Raw genomic sequence first — 17,864 nt, 5'->3', positions numbered from 1 at the left:
TGACATCACACTGCACTGCTGCGATTTCAAGTGCTACGTGACATCACACTGCACTGCTGCAATTTTAAGTATTACGTGACATCACATTGCACTGCTGCGATTTCAAGTACTATGTGACATCACACTGCACCACCCTAATTGAAGCCAGGCGTACATTTACAAACATCTGGCTGCAAGGGTGGAGTTTGAAATGGTGATGCCTTTTAGACCAATCACAGTGTTTGTCATATTTCCAGACCCCTCCCCTTTAGAGTTAGAGTTTAGGTGTTTAGCCCCACTTTAAGAGGCACAAAATTTAAAGGTGCAGTATGCAACTTTTCTCATCGAGGGTCTGCCACCTGCTTGTCTCCATGACGTTATTGCTTTTCCTAAAATGTTCCACAGTATAGCACTAAACTTGTATATCTAACCCACTCACAGTAAGAATACACGTTTTTTATGGTATTTTGGAGAAGTAAAAACATTTGTAATTGAATAAATGCAAGATCACCATACAGTCAATACCTGGTTAGTACTTAGAGATCGCTGGAAGAACCACAGTGACACAGCAATGCTCTAGTGCAGCGTCATTGTGTCCTTAGGCAAGACACTTCACCGACCTTGCCTAGTATAAATGATCAGTTATATTTGTAGGGGCAAATGACACACAATGGCAGCTTCACTTCCGTCAGTCTAAGCCAGGGCAACTCAGGCTACATGATATGAAAAGAATAATCTAGACGCAAATGGACGTCTAATGAGCTGTTTTTCAATAAGATGTAACCGTGGCAACGCTTTATAATTTTGTATTGTAAACACTAGACTACTGTAAACACTCACAATGGTTTCAGTGCCAACAAAAGGAGATACAGTAATTGAAAAAAACACCAAAAAAATCTCATGTTTCTACCGATTTAATACCATATACAGATCATAAAATGTGTACAAAATCATAAAAATGGAGTAAAAATGTTTGTGTTTATTTTGCATAAATACCTAAAGTAAATTCAGTGACATGAACTTTATCTACATACTTCAACCTTCCACCGCAGCAGCAGAACCTCATCAGCCTCTCATCACCTCCTCTTCATCTCCAGTGTCTTGACCCCATAGGGAGATATCACAGTACTCCCATCGTGTTATTAGACACACATAAGTTATAATATTGTCTTGTATAATGTCTTGAACATCTTCATCCTGATAAGTCCCACCAGCTGATCGTCCTTTGAGTCGGTGCTTTGCTAATGTCGAATTGAATGTGTCAGCTAGAACAAAACAAAAGTATGATGCATGAAAACATTTACTTATTTAGAGAGATTAATGGCCATGTACCTATTTTTCTCCATGTATTTAAGCTAAACATGTCTTGCCCCAGTACAGATATATTGTATAAGCAGCTCGTGGAGTCAAAGTACACTACCAAAAGTTTGTACACACCTCCTCAATCAGTGTTTTTTTTTTTTCTTTGTTTACTACTTCCTACATTTTATATAGAAACAGAGTTATTTTGGATAACTACATTCCTTATGTGTCCATTTATATTTTGTGGTACTTTCAATGTAGGGTTACCTGATGTTCAAAAATTCTAAACTGGGACACCCCTGGGTTTGGATGGTTGGTATAAATAAAATAGTGAAAAGAGCGAGTAACATTGTCCATTCTCGACTCACTTCTGGGTCATTCATAATTTTTATTTATCTATTTATTTTTGCCTTATTTTCATTTTTAAGCACAGTTTTCCGTATTTTTGCCAAACAAATGACAATACAGTTGAAACCCGAAGTTTACATACACTATATAAAAAGACAGATACGCTTTTTTGTGACTGTCTGACATGAATTCAGCCTAAACTGGTTTTAGGTCAGGATTACCAAAATTATTTGTATTTGCTGAATGCTAGAATAATAAGTTGTTTGTTTGTTTTTTCATGATTTTCTTCAAAGTCAGATGTTTACATACATTTCATTAGTATTTGATCCCATTGCCTTTAAACTGTATGACTTCTGTCAATTGTTTTGGATATTCTTCCACAAGTTTCTCACAAGAGTTGAGATCAGGGCTTTGTGATGGCCACTCCAAAAAAGAATAAAACTGGGACAAATCTCTGGTTTTGTATAAATCTGTATGGGACAGAGGGCTCAAACCTGGGACTAGCCCGGGTAAATAGGGACGTCTAGTCACACTATTTCAATGAGAATCTACAATGTAAATATTCATAGAAATAAAGAGGAAACATCAGTGAAAAAGTGTGTCCAAACTTCTGGCTGGTAGTGTAACTCCACTGTGTACGGTGTGCATCTAATTAGCATGCTAAAAGTGTGCTGCACTGACCTCTGAGTGCTGTGAAAAGAGCTTCTAAACTCGGCACTGGGAATAACTTTGAACCACTGCAAATCATTTTAAATGATTGACTTCACATTTCCACATTTTTAACACAGTAAAAATCAGGTACAGCACCTTTAAGTAAAAGTAACATTCTGCATGTTTTATCGGGCATTATTGACCTTGTTTTGCTTCTCAATGCTATTAAACCGCACTTTTGTTGTGGTGGCACCTCCGGTTAAGTGGGAATTCAAAATAGCTTTGTATTCTGTATAGAACTCATTTGCTATCAAGCCTCATGTAAATTAATACAAAACCAATGAACGATGATGAATAAAGTGAATAGTTTGTACTCACTCTGTGTAAAAATCCAACCACGTGCAGTTTGTCACTTTTAGCCGGAGCACAGCCTAGGGCCGGGTGAGATGGAGCTGGCTGTAGTGAGGGGGGCCCAGCGGTCACACCGTGGGGCTGTGGGGGTCCCTTTTGCAGACTGCACTGTGTGGCCACTGTCTTTCTGTGAGCCTCCTGGGGCCCTTGGGAAGAAAGCCGCAGCTGGGAGCAGAGGAGTGACTGCTCATCCAGGAGACGGAGCATGTTCTGCACACAGACATGAGGAGAAGAGCTGGGTTTTAAGCCACTTTAACAATAACAGTGTGCTTTATATTTGGGTGGGGTTTTGTTATAGTTACAGAGATGGTGTTGAGAACTGAATAGCCCAAGGCAGATTAATAATAATAATAAATATAATAAATAAATAAATAATAATAAAGTTGATCTTGAATTTTAAAAAGAAACATCCATCACACATAGTCAGAGTACATAGTCAGACAGTTACAGATATAACCTGCTTAGACAATACCAGAGAGAGGCTGCGGTCATCGTGGTGCACCAGGTCAGACAGCTGCTTCTCCAGCTCCACAGCCTCCTGCCTCACAGCCTGTCTGAGCCGCAGCAGCTCAGCCACACGCTCCCTGGAACACAAGGCATATAACATCCTCTCTGGGACTTCTACTTATACAGTAAGTGGTACAGGACTCACTACAGGCCTGAGGGAGTACCTGTCCTGGTGGGAGAGGGCGCTGTACACTGCTGTCTGCTCCTCTGTCAGATGTTCCTCCATGAGTCCCAGCATAGAGGAGAACCTGTGCAGGTGCAGAAGCAGCTCCTCCAGCTCCCTCTGAGACAACTGACAGCACACAGGAGGAGCATTATTCATACCTTCAAAGAACTATTGATACTATGCAACTCAACATTCCCTGGGGGTGTGACACTAACCATAGACACTGCTCTGTCTGAGGCTGTGTTATTCAAATTAGACTTTAATATGAGTTTTGTTTTAACATAATCTGGCCATAAACAAGTGATTTATTTTGAACTACAACAGGTGAGCTGATTCGTGCCGTTGAACAAGTTATTTTTCCCTCTTTTTACTCATAAGCAGCCATGTTTGTTTTCATACAGACAGACCATGTGTATTCTTGATTGGCTTATCTATTTGCGAGTCAGAGAACTCTGAGGGCGTAAACTACAGGTCTTTGTTTAATATTGGAAAAGAGTCTTGGCTGGGCAGACAAGGACTCCTCTGGGTACTTTGATTTCCCTTCCCATACAACTACAGGCTAATCCTCCATCTGTACAACAACTAGCAAGCAGCAAATTTTCTGTTTGCGTACAAAGAAAACACTTTATAAATAGATACAGAGAACACACGGCGTTCTAATACTGATTATAAGAGATGCTTTAACAACAGGTCTATATGTATTAATGGTATTACATGAAAATTATTCTGTTATTTGTCTTGCCCTGATTTACAGACACACACTCACACATATGGCGTCAATGTCGTTATCAGATCCATGTTTTCAAAGCTGTGCCGAGGAAACATGCAAATGACATATTGAGATGGAAATACTCCACCTAGAGCTGTGGCTCTTGAGCACCTCTGACCCATCTACAGTAACCACGGTAACATGTCAACACAAAAGTCTAAACGTCACCTCTGTTTGTGATCAGGGCTACAGCAGGCTAAATAAGGCTACTAGCATTTACATAATATATAGACCCACAGTAGAATGACCAGCACATCATCCATTCAGAGGGATTTGTTTAAGCCTGTTCACAACTGACATAATCAGAGAAGTTCTGTATGCAGCACTAAACTAAGACGAGGATTTTATTCCTTTACTGTTTCATACTGTTCATTTGATTCATTCAGTACTGAATATGCTTGGTTAGGCTGTAGCACATCAAAAATATAACACCAATTTTTATTTTCTTAGTTTAACTCTTTGTTTAACACTATCCATGAGTCATTAAAAAACAAAAAATACATACACTACCAGTCAAAATTTATATATATATATATATATATATATATATATATATATATATATATATATATATATATATATATATATATATATATATATATATATATATATATATATATAGAGAGAGAGAGAGAGAGAGAGAGAGAGAGATCATGGATACGGTAATTTCAGTAACTGAATGAATGAATAAATAAATAAATAAATAAATAAATAAATAAATGAATGAATGAATGAATGAATGAATAAATAAATAAATAAATAAATAAATAAATAAATAAATAATTAATGTGCCTGTAATGAAGAAAACTCTGACTGTACCTGTCCTGACCTGACGTGTTTTACTGAATCATGAGCATGAACATTGGACACACCCATTTACAATGATTCTATTTTGAGTATTATTATTTATTACTAAGATTGATAGTCAGAGGTGCATCAATGTCTTCAATATTGACTAAGATATCGAAAAGTATTGATTTTCATGCAAAATAAATTAAAGATTTTGTGGGGAAAATATATCAGTGTAGCTGCATATATATTTAATTATTAGATCAGTTCAAACTGGGGTGGAACAAAGATAATGACAAGTAAACAAAGGTAATGATAAGTAAAATTATTCATAGTAAATAGTTATCGCCCATCACAAGTGATTGAACATGGATAAGATAAAGCTCAAAAGCAAAAAAGTCAAATTAACAAAGTAAATTGAAATAAATTTGCTATATAAAAAACCCTCCCAATTATACTGCATACATACATAAGTAGAATTTTACAGTGACAACATGGCAGCTGGAACTGGATGTCTGTTTCTCGAGGCAATGATTCATCTAACTTTATTCATAGCTCTGAGGACTTGTAAGGCTCTAGCTGAAGGATTGGCCTGTGCTTGTTGTAAGTTGGAGTTTCCAGAGGGTCAAAAAACATGTAAACACCACAGATATCCATGGGTTTCATAATGATAAAAACTTAAGACTGTTGCCATAGCGACAACCGATTAAAACAAAATATTTAATCTTTTGTGAGAGACAAATACTGACTCATAACTAAATCTTACCATGCGCTGTTGGCTGCCCTGTTTTCTGCAGTTACACTTGTGGTCACAGGTGCATGTCTGTCCACTCCCCTGTGCTCCAGCCCTGTCCACCTCCTCGTCCTCACCCTCCGCCCACAGACCCGTATCCCTGGAGATTGCCTGAGACTCCTCCTCCTTGGACGTCCTGTGGAGACAATCATCTGACTGCCACTCGTGAGCCCTCGCTCGATGAGGAGGCCAGTAGTTATCAGAGGGCCTGTTCAGACTAGCGCCAGCACTGGTGGAGACCTGCCTGGACTTCATGACATTTGGATTGTATTGAATGTGGAGATCTGTCCATGATTGCACCGCACGGAAAGGGTTGGTGGTGTCCAGTTTGAACCTCCTCGGGAGGGCTACGTGCTTGGGGTTGTCCATGTAAGGAACATCCTTTCTATGGACAATGTGAGAAGAGGACGAGGACAGCATCTGGGCGGAGATAGAATGCTTGGATGGTTTGTCCTCTAAGTCTGTAAGGGACATTGAAGAGGACTTATCTTCAGTGTTGTATGTGATGAACTCCATGGAATCTCTGAAGGTTCTATCATTTGGTAACAAAGGTCTAGGTGTTGGTGGAAAATCACCAAGATCGGACTCCATAGCCAGTTCGGAATATTCTTCGATGATGTCTAGACCCTCCAAACTTTCAGACTGAGGGCTTGAATCTACGACCTGGACTGGTTCCGCCCAGTACACTAGTCCAATAGAATTCAGCTCCTCAAAGAATGTCTCCACATCTTCAGAGTCTACTTCGGAATTATCCACCGATGTTTCAAACACATCATCCAAGCTCTCAACCTCGATCAGCTCTGTCAGTTTTGGGCTCAATTCTTCATGACCAGGAACATCTTCAACAACATTCTTTTCATTTAAACAATCTTTATGAAAACTTTCTTCTTGCCATTCTTCAACAACTGTGTCTTGCGGTTCTTCCTGCCATTCAATATCTGTCTCAAGGTAGACATCTTCTGACGGCAATCTTGGACTCTCTGGATCACTTACAATTTTTTTTACCTCTAAAATATCTTGCACAGGTCCTTCATCATTGACAGTTTCAAATGAATCTTGACGACTTAGAAAATGTGTCACGCCAGGAATATTCATCCTGTCCAAAGATTGGAAGACTTTTTCTCTGGACTTTGAGGTTTGGTGAGGCAGAATTTCATCAAAATCAGTAGAATAGATGGAAGAATTACTATCAACTTCCCTTTTTGGAGAAGGAATAAAGTACGGATTTTTTTCTTCTAAATCTGATGTCTTATGGATATTGTCTATGTCTGAAGACCTCTTTTCAGCTGCAGTCTTTTGTTGATCAACTGCAAATGATTCAGTCATAGGTGAAGAATTATCAGGTGGTAATAAGACATCATCACTGTCAAGCCCATTCTCTTGAGGAACCAGTTCTCCGGCCTGGAGATTTGAAGGAGCACCAGAATCCAAGGTTGTTGTTGGAATCTGCGGTAGGTTTGAAGCCGGTGGAGACCCAAGTCCAGGAAGAAATTCAGGCATGTGGTCCATGGCCGTGGGAGAAGAGAGGGAGGTCTGTGTGGGCATGTCTCCAGGGTGACTGTCAGTGCTTCCTCCAGAAAGAGCAGAGAGAGCCTGGAAGACACAGCTCGATAAGTGTTGACTACTCTAGTTGGTCTTTTACTTGTTCTGATACAGGTCAAAATCATTCTAAAACTATTCAGGAAAGGTGTCCTGTGAATGTGTTTTAGTATCAATACTTGTTCAAATAAGTATCTGGTTTTAGCATCGATTAGTATCTGACTTTAAATATAACGTTGTAGTGATTTTAATGTTTTTTCTATCACATCATTTAATACAGAGGTGTCCAAACTATGACCCAGGGGCCAAATGCAGAACTATGAAGCGATGAGATGAGAGGTAAAACAACTCGACACTCAAGCTTCTGTCGCAGTTATCTAAGTGCAGAGTCTACAGTATATTAAATATTATTTTTCCATATAGTTTTTCTAGTGTTCAGACAAAAACAAGCAAGAAATGTGTCACCAAATGCACTGTAATAATATAAATACAAATGTGACAATTTGTTTATCTGACCGTGGAGTCTCCAGGCGTATCCACACCCCTGACCCATTTTCTAAAATATACAATACTGTTATTTTTTTGTAACCTGATAAACAATTACATGTCTTTAAATGTCTTTAAAACTCCACAGTATAGCAGACTGAGGTGTGCAAAGTGCTCCTGATGAATCATAACTTCATAACTCCAATCACAAACATTTAGTTGGTGGAAAATTTCCCTCAAATTGTCTGTCAAAATAGTTTGAAGCAAACCTGGCTTTATACCCAGTTTCTACTTTACTCCTGCCCAACAATATTTTTATCTCTAACGAGACGGGATGCCTGTTGCTATTGATACTTTGCAGTGACACCACGCTGGGAGTGTTTTACATGTATGTGTATGGCAGAATGTTCATCAGTTACCATGGTGACATAATGATGTCACTGCAAAGTATCAGTAGGTCTGGTGTGCAGAGGTCAGTGGCTTGTTAACAAGAGGGCAGCTCTATGTCCAAAGGTTCAATTATTGTAAAGAGACAGAAATGTTTGGTTTGACAAAGCTGTTCTCTGACCTTGAGCAGATCTGGAGCTGGGGAGGTGTCCTGGGGCATGGCTGGGATCAACGGGTCCTCCAGGAACCCACTGCTGTCCGACTGGCAGCTGTTGACTCGGATCAGACCCCTCGCTGTGATCAGGAAGCACAAATACATGTGTTTACACATTACAAAGTGCTGACTCAGTGATACTTTACAGTGACATCATGCTGGAGGGGTTCTATTTGTAGGTCTGGTGTAATATTTAACAGTGACCATGGTGACACAATGCACACATTACAAAAACGCTGCCATTTTTTTTTAGATAGGCATAGTTTGAAATCTCAAGATGGATGGATTTAAACAACACATTTTCAGGAGTCTGAACTGTACGAAAGTCCATGGCCCAGTTTAAGTGTTCAGAGTTTCAACAAGAAATGTGACTGTAATTTTATGTGAGAAGAACAAATCAGCTCACCTGTTATAATTCCATCTAAATCAGCTCTTCATGGCCAGATTGTGTTAAACCAAAACTCAGATTAAAGTCTAACTTGAGTAATAGAGCTTAAGACAGAGCAGTGCCTACTGCTCTGTCTTCACAGAGCTTCACACCCCCAGGAAATGTTGATGACATCAGCTGCAAAGTATCAATAGTACAACCTTTTGTCCAATACCTGATCCACCAAAGTGTGTCCCTGCAAGGTCCTGTCCCGCGGCGCTGCTGTCATCAAAGCTGCCCAGCTGTAGCATCAGAACACAGAGGGTTAGATCACAGTTTAGCTCTGCTGCTTCTGAACCTGCTCCAGCTCCTTAAGAATGTGTCAGGAGTTATGTTCTTAATGTGTTTATAGTGAAAACCATCCTGAAGGATCTAGAAGATACATGACAGAAGTAATAAACAGTACAGATAATATTAACAGCTTTGTCAAGTGATTCATTTTTCAAAAGTGGGGTAGTTGGGAGGTTATAATAAGATTGTGAAAAGAGTGGGCAATTAAACACATTATCATGTAGGGCTGGGCCATACAGCCAGTAAATATGATCTGAATTTTTTACACACACTGATTTGAGTTGTTTTGTTTACTATCTGGATTTGATGTTAGCATGCCATCTACTGCCAGTAGTGTTAATTACTATAGAAAAAAAATAAAAAATAAAATAAAGCTTGCTATTTTAGCAACAAGCAAACACATGGTTGTAATGAATGCAACCTGTTGCTCAAAATCAGTTTGACAATGATTTTTGGACTTTGTGGGCAACCCTGGGAAAATGTATTTCTGACCTCAGAGGGAGAAGGCCTTGTAAATGTAATGGATTAATGAAACAAATATGAAATACAACCAATCAAGAAGTTTGGACACTCTCTTAGTCAATGTTTCTTTCAATGTTTAATACTGCATTTTAGATACATACAGAAGACATCAAATATATTATGCAAGATATATGGAATTATGTACTAAGAAAAAGTTTTAAAAAGTAAAATAACTCAACTAAATATTTTTTTTCTCAGAATTTATATTCAAATGCTCAAAGTATCCACCCTTTGTTTTGCCGTCAGTCCTGCAAACCCTCAGCCTTCTCTGAATAAGCTTCATGATGAATTCTCCTGAAATAGTTTTCACTTCACAGCTGAGCCTTGTCAGGGTCAAGAAATGCCAAAAGTCCAAAGTGGTGATTAAAGCAAAGGCTAAAGGCTTTTTAGTTATTTTAGATTTTTTGTTTACTACATTTCATACATCCACTCTTATAACGTGGTTATAAGTTCCATTTTGCAAAATGTGTCCTTAAACAATGATAATAAATACCCCATAAATGCCCACCTCCTCCATCTCAAAGGACTCCCTCATTTGCAGACTCCTCTTCCTCTGCAGAACTCTGTCCAGGAAGCGCTCTCGGACAGTCCTGGGCTCTCCCTCTCCAGCGTGCTCAGATGAGTTGGTGCCTGCCTGGGCCTCTGCCTCCTCTCCCTCCTCCTCCACAAAGGGACTGAGGCTCACTGTGTCCTGCAGTTTGACCCTCTTAAATGGGACCTTCCTCTCCTCAGGCCCGTACATGGGTTCCAGGGCTTTGGGATAGACTCCGGGTGCAGTGATAGCAGTAGCCACAGTTAGATCCTGAGGGATGGGGCTGTGGAGCTGGCTCAGGGACTTCTTGGAGGCCCTTCGGAACAGCATGCCCATCCGCCTGCGTCTCTCCCGGGCCTCAGGGGACATGTCTCTGGTGTAGGGGCCCTTGTGGGGCCCGCCCAAAGAGGAGAAGGCCACGGACACCTGCTGCAGAACCTCCACCTGCCTGAAGCGGTCTGACACGACATATAGGAGGATAGGAGAGTTAGATTTGTGTGGAAGAACATGGAGAACATGGACATTTTTTTTAAAGATCCTATATTACACAAAATTGACTCTTGTGAGGTTTAAGCCATGTTAGAATGTTGTTACCTCCTTAAAACCTACCTTTTACATTTTGGTCACTAGAAATTGGCAATTCCAGGACTGAAATTATTCAAATGATTCTAGTAATGGTGTGTGTCATTTAAGAACACAGTGGAGCACTTCTTGTATTACCACATGACATCACAAGGTGGAACAGAGTGTTTTATATATGAGAGAAGAACACAGCTTAATATGTGTGTTAAACATGTGTGAATGAAACAAAACACAACATCAGGTATGTTTGTGAAGAGGAAACGACATTATAACATAGAGCACAAAATAGTGTAATATGGGCCCTTTAAATATAATTTCTAGCTTGAAAAAATGCTAAAGTACTATACTATATACTATATTTTATAAACAGCTCTTGAGGTCAAAATCGGTCTGCTGTGTAGGCTACTGCCTGCCTCTAATTTAAGCATTTTATTGTATTTTATTGTATTAGGATGCTAGTTGCTGTTAACATGCTAGTTGCTGCTATGATGCAAGGTAAATGAGGAATAACTTTGGATCACTGTAAATTGTTTAAAATTAACTAGTTCTGTTTTCTATGCTTTTAAGACAATAAAAATCAGGTGCAATGTTTTAATATGTATAACTTAAAGGTGCACTGTAACTTTCCTGGTGGCAACATAACTGCTTGTCTCAATGATGCTTTATCTCCTGTGAATGATGTGCTAATAGAGCCATGTGTTATTGTGAACACAATGTGAATGCAGAGTCCGGTGATGTTTATGGCTTTGTCTATGACACAGCTAAAAGGGCAAAATGCAAATGGAGCATTTGTGAGTGCTCAGAAAAGACGACTGTGGATTGGTGGATTAATCATGGTAGTAAGGTCAAAATCTATGTTTTTGACCTTAATACCATATCATAAAATGATACCTAAGTTACAGTTCAAAAGAGAAGAGAAGACAAGAGAGATTATTTTGTCTCAACATTGAGGAGAAAGGACGGGGAGGCAAAACCTATATCTTGAATCCATCAAATTCCCTCATCAAAAACCATTCATGCATGTTTGAATATTTTAACAATCTCTCCTGGGCCTCTAGCTCTAAGATTCTGTGCAATCCTCAGCCCACAAGCCGACGTCACCCATGCTCTCACATGACAATTCTCCATAAATATACAAAATTATGATACAAAACAGTACACAGCAATTTGACAAACCTGACTGACTGTGTTGTAATAGTATTCTGAACGGGGAGTGACTTAGCACAGGGAGCAAAGGAGGGAATTTAAATGTAAAAACTTATAAAACATGTTTTTTGAGGTAACACGATGATCTAAATATGTTATGTATCAGCAGTTAACACTCTACAGAAGTAAAATACCCCTCTTTATTGAGACAATAAAGCCAAAATACAACTCCAGGTTTCTGATATGAAATATGAAAAAAGCCAATTTTGCATATGTGTTCTTTATGTGCTTTGAGTAACATGTCACTCTGAGGTAGCTCACCATCTCTTCAGTATGGAGTGTGGCTGTCTTAGGTGCTGTACTTACTGCCGACATCGGGGTTCTCCAGATCGATGCGGCTCCTCTGGGCGTCTAAGAACACATTGAGGTTGATGCCACGGGCCTGGGACTGGTAGTTGATGAAGCGCGCAGGGATACGTCCAGAGAGATCCGGCTCGTCACAGCCAAAGCCCAGCTCCAGCAGCAGCTCCTCAGGGTCATCGTTCCACAGGAGGTCCATCTCTGCTGCTGCACGGGGACACGAGCATCACAAAACCAACAGCGTTAACTTCATCGACTACAGTTTTTTCGATTCGCTTTGACGCTAAAGTCTAAATCTTCACCAACAAATTCCAAAACTTGCCAACGAAGGAGCAAATATTCAGTTCATGTTGGCACAACCATATATCCATTTTCAAGCCTTAACTCTCAGATCAAATCCACTAAACATTTTTTGCAGAACCTAAAACACAACGATCAGCTATTTAAACACAGATTGTAACTGTAACACACCATCTGCACGTGCTGTGTACTTAAATACTGCACACTCTTGCCGAAGTCCATAGAACAAAAACACAGAAGACAAAACAGAACATACAGGGCTCAAAATACGGATATATTCAAAATATGAATATATTTTATAGACTGACACAGAATCACTAGAAACACAATGTAAAAGATTTGTGTTGTGAAAACCAGTGTGAACCAAGTTTTCACTCAGACACTTTGAGGTCCGGGTCTGACACAGTTCATATACAAAGTGTTAAAAAGTACAGATTTTGTGAATTGTGCTTTTTTATTAGCTATAACTTGTGTGATATTGTACACATATTTGCAGCATGTACTTCACTCTCAAACCCACAGAAACAGTGTGGTACTGGTTCTACAGATCTGAAAATAAGTTGGAGACTAGATCCAAGTTCCACATTTCAATCCTGGAGCCCTGAACCAGACTAGTGGTGTCACAATACAAAAACTTCAAACTCATTTTCGATACTAGGGAATACTCTCCATACATGATAAAGATTTCGATACCACAATGATAATAATATATTTTTTTAAAAGTTCTTTTTTAGACAGTAGATTGTACTTTCTTTGTTAAGTACTTTCTATTGTTAAGTACCAATAACTGTTCAAATGAGTGTCTAGTTTTGATACTAGTTTTAGTATCAATTAGTATCGGATTTTCAATACTTTACAGACTTTAAAGAAACTCAACATCCAGGAACACATCTGGACTTGTTGACTCTGTATTGAGTCAACTAAATTACTGAAAAACTGGGAAAAAAAATGGGACTAAATGTTGAATAAAACAACAAAATATGTCGAAATAAAAGGCAAAAAAAAAAAAAAAGGCAAAAAAAAGAAACTGAACTAAAAGTCCTGTCAAAATTTACCTTGGAAAACACACAGTGACACACAACTGTTGATGATATAATTGGAGGCCCTTATGTCATGTTGTGGTTTGTGGTGTTTTGACATGATGAAGATGGAAATCACTATCAAACATAAACTTACACACCTTATTTACACTGGCAAATGAAGTGCCCAGTGACACAACAGCATGAAAAAGCAGGAAATTTTAAAACGTCTCCAAATCATACAAAATAGGTTCATAGCAGGAGTGTCTGGTTCAGCGTAGTGCGTGGTTTAAAATGGGGTCAAGCAAAGTAGCACAGGGAGAATGAATCCTGGCTATCAGTAGCAATTAGGCAATATGTCATGTAAAATAAGGTGCTGAATTTTAAGTTCTATTGACCGTACCATCCTAAATTGCCTTCAAAACTGTTGGTATTGCTACAATTTTATCTTGATTCTCATCCCATTCTACATTACATTCTTTCTCTGTTATACAAGGTCTATTTTATCGTCCCTTCCAGTGAGGTGTTCCCCAAGGTTCTATTCTTGGCCCTATTTTATTTTCAATATATATGATTCCCCCTTGTCCTTCAAAAGTAAAAGATCCATGACCATCTGTAATGGTCTGCTAGTCCATTACAAAGGTCAAACGGCTTTAGAAGGTCCCAGGGCAAACAACTGTGTCTTGAGAGGGAGGGGCGTCTAAATATTTTTGCTTTTTGTATTTAGTCAGTTTAGTCATTTAACACTGCTAAATTACTATAGAGCTCTATTTTTTGTAATTGAATTGATTGAATAAATGTTAACACTACTTTTGTCAAGGCTATCTTTTAAAAATATTGTTAAACTTGCTGATATTTACCTGTACTGGAGTGTGGGAGGTGCTCTATAAAAGGAGCTAACCACAGTCTACTTGATGAAGTTGCCGTGTGTACAGGCTGTTATGGCCATGGTTTTAAATTTGGTGCCGTTATTTTTGTAAATATTCTTATTTTTTCCTGTAATAAAGGCACTTGGGTCTGCTCTGTTCCTCATTAAACCTGTCTGATTAATCCCATATTTGGATCTTTCCAGTGGCATCAACCTCACATCTCGGCCCATTGTGACTTAAACAAGAAAAGCTTATGCTAATTTTATATTTATACAGTATATGCTGCCTCTAAATTGTTTCTTTTGTTCATATGTAGAGCCCATATACACAAACAGTAAACACTGACAGTAAAACATTTGTCTCTAGCTGCTGTTAGCATTAGCCTCATGCAAAACTCTGGTGGTTGATTTGCCTGGTAAATAAGTGCATTGGCTCACAGGGTCATACGCATCACAAACACGTTTAGGACAAATTCATTTGAATGAGGTTGATTTAAAGTCAAATAGATAAAGAAATATGATATGCTTTGAGTGAAATAATAAATGTGATTAGATAAGACATTACTTTGGTTCAGTTCAGACCAAGAAACATGGTCCTGCTTTGATCCCAGTTCAGTCCTGATGTAGATTTGGTACAGTCCTGTTTCAGTCGTGGTTTAGTCCTGGTCTAGTTTAGATTATGTTTCAGGTTTAGTCCCAGTTTAGATATGGTGTATGTGTGTGGTGTGTACAACTCAAAGTGCTCATTAATACCATAGTGCACAAAGAAGGACCACAGTACTATATGAAAATAGAAAAAAAAGAGTTTTAAGAGTGAATGCATTTGCCCACTCATCCAAGAAGCTTCTTCAGTTCTGACAGAGCCCTCCACTGCCTTGGAGCTAACTACCCTGAATCTACCACACCGTTGTTGTTTACAGTAAGGAGTATCTTTTATTAGGTAAGTGCATTGAGTTACGCTGAGTCATATTTTGCCTAATTGTTCCTGCCCCTAATGGGTGATCTCACATCTATTAGCATACTATCTCTCCCTGGCGCTCAGTAGTCCCGCACACTTTGAAGTGGCAGTTCCAGAAGTATATTTTCCATTTATTTTCCCCATAGACCTTTCGAAAAATTTTAATATTAAGAGTTCAAAGACATTGCGGAGGGCAACCAGCTACATGGTAACCAGCTACGTGGTAAGTAATATCCATAATGCAGTCCAAAAAGCACATTTAAAATGCAAAATTCAGTGAAATGTTTTAATAACTTAGTGGTTTATAAAGTTTCAGAAAAATATTTTAAATAAAATGATAGGTTTTGTGATCATTAGTTAGTGCCATAGCTGAAAGTCTATAGGAAAGATGAGTGAGAAATTTACTTCTGAAACCAGGGGCAGGCGGTCACTGTTGAGCTCCACTGTTTTCTTGAGTACTTTACAAATGTGCCTGTTCAGACGTTGTGCTTTTGTCTCATTTTTTTGTTTTGATTTGGATCTGAGGTGTAAATGGGTGATAAATAATGTCTAAGCTCCCTGTTTCTATTCAAAGATGGATTGTCTTTTCTAACAAAAATTTATTTTGCGATGGAACGTAGATAGATAGATAGATAGATAGATAGATAGATAGATAAATAGATAGATAGATAGATAGATAGATAGATAGATAGATAGATAGATAGATAGATAGATAGATAGATAGATAGATAGATAGATAGATAGATAGATAGATAGATAGATAGATAGATAGATAGATAGATAGATAGATAGATAGATAGATAGATAGATAGATAGATAGATAGATAGATAGATAGATAGATAGATAGATAGATAGATAGATAGATACTTTATTAATCCCCAGCCAGGGAAATTCACCTGTCCAGCAGCAAAACAGAGACACAACACAAATTGCACACAGGTATAAAATCACAAAGAATACAAAGATAATAAAGTGCACCCGAACAACAAGAGCTGTTATACAGTCTTATAGCAGCAGGAATGGCTGATCTTCTGAACCTCTCAGTTCTACAGTGCAGCGAGAGAAGCCTGGTACTGTGGCTGCTTCTCTGAGCTGACACAGTCTCGTGCAGCGGGTGTCTGCTGTTGTTGAGGATGGTCTGCATCAGACTCCTCATCCTCTTCTCCACCAGCTCCCCAACAGAGTCCACCTACCCACCCATCACCGACACACACTTCCTAGAGACTACAGAGGGTTCGGAATTTTCCATGTTTATGACATAGGCAGAAGGATATCATTTCATTTTTGTACTTTTCTTCTCAATGTTTTTTTTTCACAAACTGCCACTAAAATAATGTAAAACTATAGTAGATATTTATCATAGATACTATCCAGCCAAACCAGGTCTGAATTAGAAAAACATGAAAATCTGTCATACGCACTTTCATTTTGTAAAAAAGTATCTTTGGCTCATATGTTAAGTGAGGTTTGATTGTTCCACAGCATTATAGTGTTTTATGTTAAGGTGTCACAAATATTAACATAGTTGTGTAATGTTAATATGATAAGTGGAGCAGTTGGGTTCTGGCTGTTGTTACATGCTCTGTTTGTGAGTCTGAGCTTGGACACTGAAGGCCTGTGACGCTGCACATGTTTATACAGGAGTACACAATGTTATTACAACATGTTACAGCTGCATTATGATCGCACAGTCACCCTGGATTCATTTGCAAACATGGGAATATTTGAAAAAATGGGAACATCAGTAGTTTATAGCTTAAAGAGGGGGTATTATGCTATTTTGACTTCACAACATGTTATAACAATGTTCCCTCATCAAAAACACGCCTGAAGAGGTTTTAGATGTCATCCATGCATGTTTGAGTAATCCAGTGATCTCTCCCGGGCCCTATTCAGACCATCCTTACGGTTTAGCTGTAAGATTCTATGCAACACTCAGCCCCACAAACCGACACCACCCATGCTCCTGTACACACATTTTTCACAAATATACAAAAGAGGGATACAAAACAGTACACTACAACTTGACAAACCTGATGCAATGTGCAGTAGTTTCATTAGTGGGATGCACATCAAGTGTGCTGTGATAGTGCTCTGAAGGGGTGGTACATAGCATGGGGAGCAAAGGGAGGGAGGGACTCAGAGAATTCAAAACGCATAAAGTAAAATATTTTAAGTTATTTTGTTTTTTTCAAAACAATTAAAGGGAACATGGTGATCTAAGTATGTTTTGTGTTACCAGTTAATACCCCATAGAAGTAAAATACCTTCTTTGTGCATCTGTCATTTGATTTACAACCTTCTCCTTCCCCTTTAAATCAAAATAAATAGGCTTACTTCAAGACCTTCTAAACTGACCAAACTACAATTATGTTCTATTTGTTCAGTGTCAAAAAAATCTACTGTCAACCCAAGAAAGACGAAATGTTATTGGAATCCATACCTTAGAAGATCCTGGACATCTTCACGTCACAAAGGTCACGTCCATAATCTGCTGCTGAGAGCGTACATGTGTGG

General features: G+C 38.7%; 1 protein-coding gene across 1 annotated transcript; it reads right to left on the bottom strand.

The window, feature by feature from the left end:
• Positions 1–1,152: 1,152 nt before the first annotated feature.
• itprid1 (ITPR interacting domain containing 1) lies at positions 1,153–17,864 on the bottom strand. Its single transcript, XM_055230275.1, has 10 exons — positions 17,791–17,864; positions 12,208–12,402; positions 10,090–10,571; positions 8,944–9,010; positions 8,309–8,421; positions 5,689–7,308; positions 3,363–3,490; positions 3,164–3,275; positions 2,659–2,901; positions 1,153–1,244 (listed from the first exon to the last, which is right to left on the bottom strand). Exons 2-10 carry the CDS (start codon positions 12,398–12,400, stop codon positions 1,221–1,223), a joined length of 2,982 nt encoding a protein of 993 aa, XP_055086250.1. The 5' UTR covers positions 12,401–12,402; positions 17,791–17,864; the 3' UTR covers positions 1,153–1,220.

This window comes from Periophthalmus magnuspinnatus, chromosome 20 (genome assembly GCF_009829125.3).
Source record: "Periophthalmus magnuspinnatus isolate fPerMag1 chromosome 20, fPerMag1.2.pri, whole genome shotgun sequence".
Taxonomy (NCBI): Eukaryota; Metazoa; Chordata; class Actinopteri; order Gobiiformes; family Gobiidae; genus Periophthalmus; species Periophthalmus magnuspinnatus.
This window is presented reverse-complemented; position numbering and strand designations above follow the sequence as displayed.